Here is a 17,057-nt window from a genome sequence, read left to right on the forward strand (position 1 = left end):
CACTAAATATTTCAGAACTTTCTATCTCGGGGTTCAGCCAGGTCTCAGTCCCGAGAATAATTTGTGCGCCACACGCTTCCTGGAGGGCAGTAAATTCAGGAACTTTATTCCGAACACACTGAAAATTTACTGCTAATATCTTGATAGCTGAAGTGTCTTTACACTGAGCGTGTCCTGATTTCCCTGCCTACACGTAGACTGGTGAGTGTTCATCAGGACACCTCGCCCTACTGCCTAGCCTAAAAAACCCTCATGTGCACGCCACAAGTACTCTGCTGCCCGAGTAGCCCCTTCCTTTGTGTAGTGCACCCCTGACCTATCTAGGGGTATCCTACAATTCCCCACCCAATAGCGCAAGTGTAGAAATCTGCAGCCAAGACCCTCACAGAGTCGATGAAGCCTCTGGTTGAGACCCTCCACTCTGCTCCAAACCAAAGGACCCTGATCCACTCTGGGAACGATGCTGCAAATAGAGAACTCTGCTTGCACCCCACGTGCGAGGCCAGCGATCTTCACCAAATCTGCCAGCTGCCTGAACGAACTGAGGATCGCCTCAGAACCCAAGCGACAGGCATCATTGGTGCCGACGTGAGCAACTACTTGCAGACGCCTGCACCCCATATGCTCGATAGTCACAGGCAAAGCCGCCTCCACATCTTGGATGAGGCCCTCCCGGCAGACAAACCGAGTGCACGGTGGCATTCTTTCCAGCCCTGTACGCTATTTCCCTAAGGGGCTCCATCACCCGCCTACCGTTGGAGCTCCCAATAACCAGCAAGCCTTTGCCCCCGTGTGCCTGCTCGAGCCCTGCTGAAGGAGCGGCCACCTGCCCACTGACAGGATGAACGGGCGAGGCCAGCCTCCACATTGACCCTCCGCCTCGAGCAACGTGAATCCGTTGCAGTCCGCCACTCACCCTGAGGTGACGGCGGCCCTAACGTGACAGGTACACTAAAAGCTGCCTCGGCGGCTGAGTCAGTGGACGCAGCAAGCGACACCTGGGGTGCCTCAAGCGACGAGCCAGACCCTCCGCCATCGCTGCACCTCGAGGCATCAGCCTGAAGGCGGCTGACCGTGGCCAACAGCATGCTCAGCTGCTCGCGAACCGCGGCCAGTTCCTCCTGCACCCGCACACAGCATGCACACACCCTATCCATCCTACTACTAATATCTGGACGTATACAGTTGCAACAAATAAAACAGCAATATGCGACTGCACACTTGCGTCACCAGCGCCAGATTGAGCTGAGATATATGAACAATTACTTACGAACCAAGCAATCAAATGACCATGACTAGGCCACTATACAGATATCACAATGCGATCCTACCCCTGTCTTAGTAAAAATGACAACCGCCTACGTGATGTTACACTCTATCGCTATTAAAATTTGATACTACCTCTTTCTAATTCGAAAATACGCAAAGAGTCGAAAAATTTCGCCACGCAAGCACACAAAGTAATTTGAATTAAACCTGTCACTCTGCAAGCACAGATGAAACTGTACTGGCCTCTATCTGCTGCTAACTGACTCTACGAAATAAACAGAAAGCACTAGCTGTCCAAAACAAACAACTAACGACTCTGCGAATTTATACTTTACAGCTATCAATAAGCAATATAACTCCTCTCAAATACGAGAATACGCAAGGATTTTATCTAATTAAATATGCAAGCGCACAAACACCCGGAAAGAAATTAAAGAATCAAACTACAAAACAAATATGAAAGCTAAATATGTGACTCCCTATCGCACTGCTGCTGCACTGATACTTCACCCAGCGGCTGCTCAAGGCTCACTTCCTGTCGATCTCATTTTTGAGACGTTTGTATTCCTTTTTGCCTGCTTCATTAACTGCATTTTTATATTTTCTCCTTTCATCAATTAAATTCAATATATCTTCTGTTACCCATGGATTTCTATTAGCCCTCGTCTTTTTACCTACTTCATCCTCTGCTACCTTCACCATTTCATCTCTCAAAGCTACCCATTCTTCTTCTACTGTATTTCTTTCAATTGTTCTGTCAATTGTTCCCTAATGCTCTCCCTGAAGCGCTCTACAACTTCTGGTTCTTTCAGTTTATCCAGGTCCCATCTCCTCAAATTCCCACCTTTTTACAGTTTCTTTAGTTTTAACATACAGTTCATAACCAATAGATTGTGGTCAGAGTCCGCATATGCCCCTGGAGAAGTCTTACAATTTAAAACCTGGTTCCTGAATCTCTGTCTTACCATTATATAATCTATCTGAAACCTGTCAGTATCTCCAGGCTACTTCCATGTATACAACCTTCTTTTGTAATTCTTGAACCAAGTGTTAGCTATGATTAAGTTATGCTCGGTGAAAAATTCTACCAGGCAGCTTCCTCTCTCATTCCTTATCCCCATTCCATATTCACCTACTACGTTTCCTTCTCTTCCTTTTCCTACTATCGAGTTCCAGTCACCCATGGCTATTAAATTTTCATCTCCCTTCACTATCTGAATACTTTCTTTTATCTCATCATACATTTCTTCAATTTCTTCGTCATCTGCAGAGCTAGTTGGCATATAAACTTGTACTACTGTAGTAGGTGTGGGCTTCGCTTCTATCTTGGCCACAATAACGCGTTCACTATGCTGTTTGTAGTAGCTTACTCGCACTCCTATTTTTTTTATTCATTATTAAACCTACTCCTGCTTTACCCCTATTTGATTTTGTATTTATAACCCTGTATTCACCTGAACAAAAGTCTTGTTCCTCCTGCCACCGAACTACACTAATTCCCACTATATCTAACTTTAACCTATCCATTTCCCTTTTTAAATTTTCGAACTTACCTGCCCGATTAAGGGATCTGACATTCCACACTCCGATCCGTAGAACACCAGTTTTCTTTCTCCTGATATCGACGTCCTCTCGAGTAGCCCTGCCCGGAGATCCGAATGGGGGACTATCTTACCTCCAGAATATTTTACCCAAGAGGACGCCATTATCATTTAACCATACAGTAAAGCTGCATTCCCTCGGGAAAAATTATGGCTGCAGTTTCCCATAGCTTTCAGCCATTCGCAGTACCAGCACAGCAAGGCCATTTTGGTTAGTGTTACAAGGCCAGATCAGTCAATCATCCAGACTGTTGCCCCTGCAACTACTGAAAAGGCTGCTGCCCCTCTTCAGGAACCACACATTTGTCTGGCCTCTCAACAGATACCCCTCCGTTGTGGTTGCACCTACGGTACGGCTATCTGTATTGCTGAGGCACGCAAACCTCACCACCAACGGCAAGGTCCATGGTTCATGGGGACCATTAGATTATAAAGTTTTAAATAGCTACTGCAACACCCGAGCCTTCTTATCGGACCGTTTTAAAAAAAAAAAAAAACCTTATTTGTGATATAACTTGCTTTACTATAACTGCAGAAGTTAGTAATAGAGGTTGACTACATGTAAGAACTTACTCAACAGTTTTCTTGTTTGCTATGTGCCCACAAGGATTGAAGGCGTACTGCAAAGGTCCTCTGTCTACATAAAAGGCTGCTTCAATGCCTAGGGACAGTCTTGCTGTTGGCCCATACTGCAAAGAAAGTGCAATAACATTTCTAAATTTTAACACACATAACATCCACAAAATTGTCGTCATAATTAACACTGTAACTGAAAACATAAAACCAAAATTAAGACTATCTTCCTGTCTTGTCTTTTCCTCTAAAGTTACATTATTTATACTGCTCCAAAGCACGGTGTTTATAATAGCCGCTCACTACTACTGCTGCTACTACTACTACTACTATTACTATTGCACCACAGGAAAATAATGGGCACAGGCAAGGTGACGAGTATTGCATTGGAGCTAACACATCATCCAGTATTGAATTTATTCTTATTCACTGTGGTGGTAAAGTATACTGAAACACTTTCACTCTGCCAGCCATTTTTTTCTGAGTAATGTGCAGCATTTCTTCTGGTTACCCAACTGATAAAAAGGGCTTGTCTGCAAAAGAAGCCTTTCTACTGTGAATCTCACAAAGTTTTGTAAAATGTGCACAGATTACCTCCCCACAAAATGTTTTCCCCATTGGTTACAGCAATCTGTTCTTTGAAGGAAACTATAAATGCTATCAGCTGATAATGCACAGTCTCTTAACTTCTAGTTACCAAAATGTTTGTCCACTATCAGTAAAGTTAAACTTGCAGTTATACAAGATTACATCATGAGCTATACTTAACTTATGGATATTCAGGCTGCTCCAAAGACAGACTTCCCAAGGGGCTAGCACCTTGCAGAAACACATTTCACTAACCTGTCTTACTATAGTCAAGGTTTAATGCAGTTACCAAAAATCTTGAAAAGTTCTTGACCAATTTACTGCAGATTTTTGCACAATACTCAAACGTCCTGGTGGACACAGTCCACAAAGTTTTTTCAATATATGCGACATTCGGAAATGTAGTCCAACAATGCTACAGAGCATCGAAGTTATAGGCACCAGCACCTGTAAGTTTACGTACACAAAGTGTGATTCTGTGATGTTACAAACTTTCTAGGATGCATCAATTTCAGGAAGAGTCCCCATACTGGTGGCGAACAGAAGTTATAAGCAAAAACTGTTCTGATACATCTGACAGAGGAATACATGTACTAGTACTGTTGTTGCTAAGATTGCTGGATAGGCAACTTTTATTGGTGGTAGTACAGGTGAATACAAGAAAAGGGGCAAAGCAGTTGTTTCATTTACTTCAAATTTTTACACAATTTTCTAATAAACATTTGGACAGACATAGGCTACGACTGCAGATTTTTGAGATTTCATACAACAGAAGTTGTGCTGCATTTGAAGTGATGTAAAACTATGCCTACTAGGTACGAGACTAGACTGTACTTTATCTAGATGCTTGCACTGGCAGGAAGTGGGAGATGGCTGTGGCTAGCTGGCTAGCTGACTCTTCCTCCTCTTCCACCTCCTCCTCCCCGTCTGGTCCCCTACTCTGTACCAGCTCCACTATAATGCCCTTTATGCCACTTCACTCAAAGTTTATTCAATTCAGCTGTTTGGTGTGTCAAATGACTTCTCTGCCTGCCACAGTTCTGTTGTTCTTGCTCACTTCTCTCAAGTAACATTCCAAAATCAAAGTTTTCGTTTGTCGATTACAATGGATAAAATAGTTATTTCAGTAAAAGACCTAAAAAACAGAATCTAGATGAAGAAACTGAAAAATACCCGCTGGTTCAAATGGAGTCACCATTGCCTGCTTCATCCAGCAGCACTTCATCTTCATGTATTGAGGATGTCAAGAAAGCTTTAAACAGTGTCAATACTATTGCACTTTTGAATAGAAGAGCAGGTTTTGTCAAAAATACAGTTGGCTTATTGCACACTACAAAAAATTGGGTTACAGGGTTTACCAAAAATTGTATCTCTGGACACTGAAAAAGAAGCTGGTATGAAAATATCTAAGCAACGGACTGGATGTGGTATCACTAGTTCTGTGGAAACTCAAACCCAGCAACAAACAGCACTGAGAAAAATATTTTTGATCACAAAGACAGTGCTGCACATCAAGCAGCTGTAAATTTTAGCCGAGTTCCAACAAAAAACAGTGGAAAATGAATGTTTGAAAACCATATCAGAAGAGAAAGAACTTACAGTGAGAACCTTTCGCACAGCCTTATAAGGTTGCAAAAGGGGAGCAATCTTTCAACCTTTTATCAGAAATAGATGTTAAAGAGCTCACTTGATTAAATATGGGCTGAATTCTACATTCAAATAAGGCGGGTAAGAATATAAATAATCTTTTCAGTTCAGAAATAAGGAAACATATTCTACTGGCAATAGTAAAAGTGGACAATAGGTTTGTAATAACCATTGACGAATCAACTCAAATTTTACACATTAGAGTCTGCCTTGCATATTTGGAGTATGTCTCAAATTTAATTATGGACCTATCTGAACTCTCAAGTGTGAAGTCTCTTGGCCTTTTTTATGCTGTGGCTCAATGTTTCGAAAGCTACAAATTAGATTGAAGATTTTTAAACAGTAGACTGATTTCTGTGGCATGTGATAGAGCTGCACTGATGACTGGCCTAAAACCTAGAGTGGGGCTCTTCATAAAGACAAATTTCTGCCTGTTACCGTTTGCCATTGGCCACGGGCCATAGGCTTGAACTTTGCTTAAGTGATGTAGTAAAGAAAACGAAAACTACCGATCAGTTTAAAGCATTCATTGAAAAAATTTATGTTCACCACACCTCCCCAAAGGCATACGGAGAACTGCACTACTTTGCAGATGATCTTGGTGTTCAACTACTGAAAATTGGAAGTGTGTTAGACAAGAAGGGTGTTGTACAGTATCAGCAGTTTGTGAGAGCTACTAGGTTCTTGCAGACCATCTTATGAGAGCTAAAGAAGACCGAATAGATCACGCTTCGGACAGATCCAAGTATGAAGGCATACTCGGGAAACTAACACCAACATGCTTAGGTTTAAATTTTTAGACAACATAGTTGTATGGAGACAAAAAGCGATTAATTTACTTATAACCAATTATTCAAAATGACAGTCACAATCGCAACATTTATTTTGCCACCAACCAGCCTCAACCCACGATGGTGTCATCTTCAGGACAATTTACACCATTTGGTCGCTCGCTGGAGTCATCACCCTGCCTGTGCACGGATGGTAACTATGCCTAACTAGTTACCAACTGTGCACATGCAGGGTGAAGACTCCAGCGAGCGACCAAATGGTGTAAATTGCCCTGAAGATGACACCATCGTGGGTTGAAACCGATTGGGAGTAAAATAAATAATGCGATTGTGACTGTCATTTTCAATAACTGATGCTTAATTTTAGATTTGGCATTGCTGCATAATGCACTTCAAGAACTTGCAAAAATTTGTGGGTAACTACAACACCATGTAGACGTATTTCAGGCCAATAAAAAGATTCAAATGTTGGTTAACACATTTACTGCTCAGAATGATATTCTGGGAAATTTCTATGAGCGGGTTGTGACATCTGTAAACAACAAATGATTGTTCTGACAACCTTTCACGAAATGATTGAACGAGAATGCTAAGCAGGGAAGATGCATATTTGGCCATTTCAGCTCATGTAGTGACACAAACACTTGGCCCGCCGATGACAATACTTTTGGGGGGAAAAGGACGTTGAGTCACTTGCAGGTCCCTTTCAGTACACACACACACACACACACACACACACACACACACACACACACACACACACAGAGTGGTCCACTGACAGTGACTGGGCCAAATATCTCACAAAATATACATCAAAAGAAAAAACTACAAAGAACGAAACTCGTCTAGCTTGAACGGGGAAACCAGATGGCACTATGGTTGGCCCGCTACATGGCGCTGCCATAGGTCAAATGGATATCAACTACGATTTATTAAATAGGAACCTCCATTTTTTATTAAATATTCGTGTAGTACATAAAGAAATACGAATGTTTTAGTTGGTCCACTTTTTTCGCTTTGTGATAGATGGCACTGTAATAGTCACAAACGTATAGGTACGTCGTGTCACGTAACATTCCACCAGTGTGGAAAGTATTTGCTTCGTGGTACATTACTCATGTTAAAATGGATCGTTTACCAATTGCGGAAAAGGTCGACATCGTGTTGATGTACGGCTATTGTGATCAAAATGCCCAACAGGCATGAGCTATGTATGCTGCTCAGTATCCTGGATGACATCATCCAAGTGTCTGGACCATTCGCCGGATAGTTAAGTTATTTAAGGAAACAGGAAGCGTTCAGCCACATGTGAAACGTCAACCACGACCTGCAACAAATGATGATGTCCAAGTAGGTGTTTTAGCTGCTGTCGCATCTAATCCGCACATCAGCAGCAGACAAATTGCGTGAGAATCGGGAATCTCAAAAACGTTGGTGTTAAGAATACTACATCAACATCGATTGCACCCGTACCATATTTCTATGCACTAGGAATTTCACGGCAACGACTTTGGATGTCGTGTACAGTTCTGCCACTGGGCACAAGAGAAATTATGGGACAAAGACAGATATTTTGAACGCGTTCTACTTAGCGACGAAGCGTCATTCACCAACAGCAGTAACGTAAACTGGCATAATATGCACTATTGGGCAACGGAAAATCCATGATGGCTGCGACAAGTGGAACATCAGCGACCTTGGGGGGGTTAATGTATGGCGTGGCATCATGGGAGGAAGGATAATATACCCCCATTTTATCGCTGGCAATCTAAATGGTGCAATGTATGCTGATTTCCTATGTAATGTTCTACCGATGTTTCACTGCATGACAGAATGGCGATGTACTTCCAACATGATGGATGTCCGGCACATCGGTCGCGTGCGGTTGAAGCGGTATTGAATAGCATAGACTATTTCAGGACAGGTGGATTGGTCGTCGAAGCACCATACCATGGCCCGCACGTTCACCAGATTTCTTTCTGTGGGGAAAGTTGCAGGATATTTGCTATCGGAATCCACCGACAATGCCTGACAACATGCGTCATCGCATTGTCTATGCATGTGTGAACATTATGGAAGGCGAACTACTCGCTGTTGAGCGGAATGTCGTTAGACGTACTGCCAAATGCATTGAGGTTGACTGACATAATTTTGAGCATTTATTGCATTAATGTGGTATTTACAGGTAATCACGCTGTAACAGCATGTGTTCTCAGAAATGATAAGTTCACAAAGGTACATGTACCACATTAATAAAATGTTCAAACGTACCTATGTTCTGTATTTTAATTTAAAAAAACTACCTGTTACCAACTGTTCATCTAAAATTGTGAGCCATATGTTGGTGTCTATCACAGCAGCATCTATCACAAAGCGAAAAAGGTGGTCCAACTAACACATTCATATTTCTTAACATACCACATGAATATGTAATAAAAAATGGGGGTTCCTATTTAAAAAAAACGCAGCTGATATCTGTTTGACCTTATGGCAGTGCCATCTAGCAGGCCAACCATAGCGCCATCTGGTTTTCCCGTTCAAGCTAGACAAGTCTCGTTCTTTTTAGTTTTTTCGTTTGACGTTTATTTCATGAGATATTTGGCCCGGACATGATGAATGGACCATCCTGTACACACACACACACACACACACACACACACACACACAGACAGAGAGAGAGAGAGAGAGAGAGAGAGAGAGAGAGAGAGAGAGAAAATGAACTGCAAGTGACTCAACATCCTTTTCCCCCCAAAAGTATGTGTGTGTGTGTGTGTGTGTGTGTGTGTGTGTGTGTGTGTGTGTGTGTGTGTGTGTGTTTTCAAAATACTGAGAACTTTGATAGAAACTGTGAAAAGAAAAAGTATCCCACAAATTTGCTTCTGTTGGATATAATCATCGAGACAATTCCAGGGTCATCTAGCGAATGGGCATTTGGCAACCAGAAATGTTGGGTGGAGTAACCAAGAATAGCAGCCATGAATATCAACTAGCACACATTAGGAGGCAAAAGAAATGTTGAAGAAGAGCTGTATCAATCTTTAGCTCTAATCGCCATCATTAGCTGAAGTACCAGGAAGACTGGACTCTGCCAGCTTGGACTTAACCAGCAACCATCAAACAACATCCCAGCACCTCTTCCACAAAGTAATACACCCCACAAAAGGACAGATACTTGTGAGGACGGAGGACAACTGTGTATGCCCTGGACATGTTGTACAATACTGCAGAGAAAGTGCATGCGTGTTCCGACAACCCTTACATCACAATATGTCAACAATCACGATAGTCCAATTCCTGGCAGTCATCTGCAGATGATTTTAGTCAATCTATGGGACAAAGCCTACCTACAGAGCCTGGATGAGGTTGCTCATCAACATGCTGCAGCCATTTCTCGTTGCTGTACAAAAGTACCAGATACTTGCCTAGCTAAAACTAAGTGATAAGACCATCTACAGAGGTCAGACTGCTACAGATGGAAATCTTCCATTGATGACAGTTACCAAGCATCTGAAAATCTCACTGATGTCATCACGTATTGCAACAGTAACTATCAATGACAGAATACAGCCCTTCGAATTTGTCATTTTTACTAAATGAAGTCGTAATGTTATTCTCAAATGGTACTTCTTTTAGGTATCACAAACAGCCTAGACTGTGGATGATTAACTCCAGACTGACAAACCTACTTCAACAAGCATAGTTCTGAGTGGTGATTTGCTGCTAAAGATGTTATCGCAAATTATTTTTTCAAAAATTGATTATTTTTGTCGATACAGATGCTCAGTTAAACTGTTAAGATTTCGTCTGTTGCAACAAGCTGCTCAGGCTCACAAAAGAAATCTACATGTCAATGACGAACATAGACATTGTAGGTGATCAAGGAGAACTTCAGATCACAAACTGTCACAAGCAGCCACAATTCATCCCAAAAGGTATATGTGTAGGGACAGGTGAACCAGGAAATGCAGCTTAATGTCAATGACTGAAATATCGTGCTCTGCTAGCACTATAGACAAGATGAGGGACAAAGCTACTATTCCATTGCCGATTAAGGTCAGGAATGACAAAGAAACATCAGAAAGTGTCAGCCTTTTGTGACAATTTTCAGATACATTCAAAACCAGAAGGGAGTAGACACAGACCATCATCCCATGGTCAAATAATGTATCAATACTGCGGATCATCCACCAATTAGTGGATCACCAGTGCTCATACAGTATTGCAATCTTACCGGACTTTCTCTAGTCAGACTTTCTCTAGTCTGTGTGCAATTCAATTCTACAAACTCACTTTTACTTTTACAGTTTACTTTAAATACTGTTTTCATCTGATTGTATTCTTATACTTCTCTTTTCTATGATTTCCCTGGCTTTGCTTTCTTAGAGGGACTTCTATGTCCCAATAAACTGCAACTTTCACACCTTGACTGTCTTCTTTGGCACACAATTTCCGAGACTTCTGTCAAAACAACTTATACCGCCTCATTTACGGTAATGTTTTTGCCCCTTGTACACACAGTTGTCTCTCTGCACTCATCATAAATTCCAAGAATGAGCACTTGTCTATTTAATTTTTCTACTAACAACAAAGATCCTGTCTGTTCTGAATCTGACATTGCATTATGAACAACCTCAAAAAATTGTATTGAAGCGGATCTACATTACTTGCCAGTCTGCAATTGATTCTCCTTTTGATTGTTTGCTAGTAAGCATCTTACAGGCACAAAAGACCAAACTGTGGTTACATGTAATTTTTAAACAAAGGATTTTTTAAATTCTTCCAATGTGGATGGTAATTAGCACATGTAGTTTGCCCCACGCAGGACCCTGAATATGGAATTTTACAAATTTGAACAGTATTGGATGGCCCGTTTCACAGAATGGTTTAAAAGTTACATCCACATTATTTATAAATTCATTTTATGTGGACTTTGTACCATTGAAAGCATGGAGAATGAGTTTAAGAGTCTTGGTTGCTGCTACACTCACAGTGACTACAGTCTCAGTTGTGACCATGATTCACTTTTTTGTGACGAGCTGTGCAAAGGCAAGTCAAGATGCGCTGCCACCAAGACTGCTTCACTGTATGTCTGCTGTGCTGTGTAGGAATTCACTGTGTGCCCACTGCAGTGTCACACTGTCCTCAACTATGTTGTAACATGCCGGGTTCAGTACTGAGCCGCAGCTTGCTGCCTGTAGTCCGCCCAGCCACTGCTGTGTTACTTGTACTATTAATTCTCTCAGGACAGTGACTGCTGCTCCAGCTCATCTCTCTATCACTCCTGCAACCTCCGTATTATTGTTGTGACTAGTTGCCCTGGCTGCATCTTCTGTTGTCCAGCATCGAAATACAGACCTCTGCTACTTTCTTCTGCTCATCTAGATCCATCTGTTCTCACTAGCATGCAAGAGCTGAGTCTCAAAGCTGTCATCTAGTAGTCACAACATAGGGCTGAGTATTTACGAAGTTCCTATGTATCCTCCCCCCCCCCCTCCCCCCCCCAAAAAAAAACCTGACACGAAAATTTGCTTACTATGCCATGTCTTGACAAAGGTTATAAGAAGCATATAAGAACTTGAGGGAGTTCAGGTCAGTCTGCAGTTTCTGAGAGGACAGAAGCAAAGGAAGAAAGACAAACTTCCAGTGACGGCAAGTGACTGCGTGGATCAGTGCCTAACATTGTCAAAGGACACCTAGTAGAGGTGGTTCTTAACAACACTTTCCTCTGGCCTGAGGGTCGATACCTCCCCCTCATGAGCGGGGACCACTATTTCAGCAGTTTTACTCCTTTCCAATCTCATTTTAACCTGTGTGAACTCATTGACATCGTGGTTCTCAGGGGCTCAGAGCATCTGCAATTCACAAGCTTCTTCCACTCCAGTTTCCCTAGTGTAAGCTAAAGGCAACCATCTACACCTACCACCTGTGTTATATCTCTGGTTTCCTCTTTTTGAGTGTTCTTCATTGGCATCCAACAGCCTTGAGCTAAACAACGAAAAAGGCAGTAAGTCATCAATACACAACATTATACAGGGTGTATAAGCGGACAAGGAAAAAAAATTCCCGGATTTTTCCCAGGTTTCCCAGTTAAAAATATACTTTCTCCCGGATGAAAAAACACTTTTTCCGTGTTATTAAGTGACAGTATATTTTCCCTCGGAGCTGTAAAACTTATCGATCCTTCGAATGGTTATGTTTTTATACATGGGCATAGAATTTCCCGGCACTTTAGAAAACGAAACTCGGGGAAGCAAACCCCTTTTGGAAAGATTTTTGACATTCAGCAACATGTACGCTGCATAATTTCGTATTACGAAAGTATAAATTCGAATTCCACCAAACACCGCATACAACTTTCCGAACCATTTAATCGAGATTGAGATGCGCTTTTGTAAGCCATTCATAGCTCATATCACATGATGCCGCCAGTCGATGACAGCAGTTCTTCAGACCACTCGACACGTGATGTAGTCAGCTAATAGCATCACTGTTAAGTAGCGCGTATACACAATCAGGAAAAGTTAATGTTTTAAATTAATATACATAGTGTTGCTACAAGAAAAGAAAAGAAAAGCTTTCACATATAATATTGGTCTCTAAAGTTAATAAGCTGCAAGAGAAGTTAAGCTTTCACATATATTAGACAAATGTGCCAGTAAAATTTGTAGCCGAGTCCAGTGACTTGTCCTTGAAGTTTTCCACAAATAAATTAGCTACTGCAGAGGAGAGAGAGCTTCCTGTAGCACTATATCAATTCGCTCATAATAACGACATGAATGTCTGATCTTCTGGGTTCGAAATGGCTCATCATAAAACGCTCTGTGATTTAAGAAATTCATCGTACATTCTCGCCCATAGTTCAGCATGCCTAAAAGAAAATTTACTTTGAAAGTAACGCTTTTCAAACCACCAGTCACAATATTTTCTCGCGACCTGTTAGAAACAGGTTCGTTTCAGTAGTTGTCAGAGAGCGCCCGATAACAGGCGCCACCGCGCCTTGGCAGCTGCTATGACACAGGAAGCCTGTATGTACGTGTAAAACATTGAAAGATCTTACATTATGTCATAAAAGAAACAAGCCATCAGAGGATACTCCAAGAGCATCGGAATTTTGTGGACCACATTAAAATGGCACATCTGAAGTGTATACTTAAAGAGCACATTCATATGTCCAGATTCCCAATGAAGTAGGCCTCGATCTGATATTAAGCTTTTCAGTGTGGGTTTCGGGATGCAAATTTTCTTGGAGTACCAGTACTGTATTAACTCATTTTTTCTTCTTTATTATGGCATAATGCCATACGTGCTAGAAGAGGATGCAATTAAATGCAGCGGGCAGTTGAAATTAGCCAATAGTGTGGAACTAAAAACTTCGTTTCAAACACATTGACTGCCTCAGCAGAAACAGATTAATAGAAACCGAATTTCTTTAGCAAACCGACAAAAACAACTTCATTGTTCTACAAGGCGATTAATGCACGACTGTCAGAAAAGTGGAAATAAAATAAATTCTGAAACTAATAACATATTAGCCTTCCGTAATTATGTGAATGTATTTTAATTCACTTGATAGTACCCCCGGCCACAGAAATCCATTTTGTTTTCATTTGAAGTGAGAGCAGTAAACGAAGAGGAAACAGCAAAATCACTAAATGTAAACACGGGTCACGTGGATACTACACACATCCCCACTATAACTCAGACTGCTCTGCGCATCAGTCCCGGATCTACGATATTTCCGAACCACCATTATCTAATACTGAAAAAGATGCTAATACAAATTATAACCAAGACTGGTATGGTTTCTTGATCTGATTACGTCTCTTTTGTCACTGTCTGCTACGTAAATCAAAATAGGCCTTTCTAATATTGCAGCAGTTTTGTAACACACACCAAATAAATGACTGTTTTGGCACAAATGATCATTTTTATAACACAACAGAATATAATTCACGAAGTACCTGTAACAAATTCCTATTAGGCCTACTACAAAAAGCTTTATGTTAGGAAATAGTTTCAAATTTCATTCATATGCAGCAGTTTATCAAGCATGAGATCAGTACGACGAAATTTTTATATAAATTTGGAATCTTCTTATGCTTTCATAATTTGTGTAATGTCCCCGTTTCTTCTCCTTTCTCGTTCTAACAAACAATCTTGTCATCACCAATTCTGTAGCTATTCCTGCCATTGTCAAAATTTGTTCGTTGATTAACTTCACTAACCCTGCCAGAATCACAGGTTTAGTTATCCCACGATTATTCTCCGGTTAGGCATTGTTGCATGTTCATACAACACATTTTCCGCATTACTTCCAGAATAGAACGTAAGCGGCTGCTAGCTGGGGACTGTACAACTGGTCCTAGCCAGTGTAGCGATCTGGCCAAAAATTCTCTGTCAAAATTTCATTTTCTTGGATACACCGAGAAGATAATACGTAATCTTTCTCACCTGTTATTCCTGTTAGTTGTTTATTTCCATTCTAGTAGTCTGAATCTACGGATTTCGCTAGTAATCGTAACAACACTGGTCATTTGCATACCGAATGAACCACACCATCAGACAACGATTGGAATTCATCCGTTCGGCTTTACTGGTATCAGCTCGTATAGCTCCACCCCCTTTTGTCTGTGGAAAGTTTACTTCTAGAAGTGACAAGGATTCTCCTGACAGAGACATCGAGTACATTATGCACGCATCCGAAAATCAACTAACGATTCATTCACAAATCAATTTAAAATGTGTTCAAAAATATTCAAAAACCAAGAGGCATGCGTTACAAAATCATATGAATAATCGATAGACGAACGTGCACTGGATGCTGGGCGCTTTGTGAAACAAGTTTTTTTTCCTCATGAATATGAATTTGGCCCCCCTTTTCCTGGTAGCATCCAGTTGCTTGCACAGCCAACAGCCAAAGTCCTGTAGCCAGAAGCAGGAGAATACACTACTCAAATGTGACTCAATTGCGCATGAAACATGAGCCCCCTTGTAACTGCTAAAACGAATCTAATATAAACAGTTGTGACTTCAAGCTCATCGGAGGCAATTTGTTGTTATGAAGCATAGCATTGTTTTCCTAAAGCCTTTGACACATTTTGCTGTTGGCAGACACTTGTATCAGCACTGTGCGTAGTCGTTGTATATAGCGGGTTTCCTTTGCAATTTAAGTTATTTTCATTTTTTTCTCTCGTTTATGTTTCATTGTTGAAGTACTGTTCTGCAGTAGTGGGATACAGTAATATCCTTTTTTAGAGTATCGGTTCTTACCAGTCAAAGTTACAAAAATTTAACCGGGAACTAAAACAATGAAAAATTCCCGGAATTCTAAAAAATTCCCGGGTTTTTCCCGGATGAAAAAAATTCCCAGGTTTTTCCCGGACCTCCCGGGTCGTATACACCCTGTTATACTACCAGTTGTTCATAAAGGACTTTTGCATCAAGGCACGCCCCTTACAAGAACTACTGCAGGGAGATGCCAAATTTTCCAGAAATGAGATGCAAGAAAGCTTTCACCTTATCTTTTAGGAAGCACTAACTTCTTCCCCATGCCTAGAACTGTGTAAGAAGAATGCCAAAACTAAAATTCACACTGACTCTACAGTTATGGGCAGGGACAGGGAAAAATCACTTCATTTTATGGGAAAATTAGGTGCTGTTATACAGCCAAACCCGGTGTTGTTTTGCTATATTTAGTGTAATTTTTATGGCTAATTCATTGTAAACCATAGAGGCTTTGAAGACTGAGGAACCAATCAAAGGACAATTCCAATTAATAATTTGAATATTGTATAAGAGGCACTCTCACTGGGGGAGGGGAGGGGAGGGGAAATGGTTGCTCATCACCCCAGCTGATCTGCAGCCAGCGATCCTGAAATATTTTCATGATGCTCCAACATGTCGTCACCTTGGATCACAAAGACTCTAAACACAATCAAATGCAGGCTATCACTGGCCTCCTCTCAACTGATCCTTTAGGCACTATGTTAACCACTGCAACAAACACCAGCTAAAGGAGCACATCCGTACTTAACTCCTAGGCATCTGGTACCAATTTCACCTGCAGCAGCATCATTCCACCAAAACTGGGAACTCTCATGGGGTGGTTCCCTAAGTTGGTGACAATATCTGCACTGACTGCTTCAAATGCTAGGGTGACAGCAAAGTTTTGCCAACTGTCAAAGCTCCAGAAATTGCAAGATTCCTTGCAGAAGACATTACTTTGAAGCAAACAGTGCCCCATATGATGATCACTGATCGTCGGCAAGTTTTCCAGTCATAATTGTGGTCAGAGGTAATTTCACTTTGCAACGTAACCCACATACAAAAGGTGTCACAGAATGCTTTAATAAGACATTGGCATACACACTGTCAATGTAGACTGATGTCACACAGTGAGTTTGGGATACAATACAACCCACTATGACATTGACATACAACACAGCAAAGGGAGAAACTACAGGCGTCACACTGTTGTTTCTGTTACACTGTCACCAGACCAACACAACAATGAATACGCTGTTCCTGTTTCAAGAGAACAGAACTCCAGAAGACTGTGAAACAACTCATCACCATGACCAAACAAAGA

The 17,057-nt window shown here is 41.4% G+C and overlaps 1 protein-coding gene across 3 annotated transcripts in view; it reads right to left on the reverse strand.

The window, feature by feature from the left end:
* Positions 1–17,057, reverse strand: part of LOC124606487 (protein pellino-like) — a 161,382-nt gene that overhangs the window by 13,529 nt on the left and 130,796 nt on the right. For all 3 annotated transcript variants that reach the window (XM_047138487.1, XM_047138472.1, XM_047138479.1), the window contains one exon: positions 3,444–3,559. In XM_047138487.1, the coding sequence (XP_046994443.1) occupies positions 3,444–3,559 (116 nt within the window). The remainder of the gene's footprint in view (positions 1–3,443; positions 3,560–17,057) is intronic.

Source organism: Schistocerca americana, chromosome 1 (genome assembly GCF_021461395.2).
Source record: "Schistocerca americana isolate TAMUIC-IGC-003095 chromosome 1, iqSchAmer2.1, whole genome shotgun sequence".
NCBI lineage: Eukaryota > Metazoa > Arthropoda > Insecta > Orthoptera > Acrididae > Schistocerca > Schistocerca americana.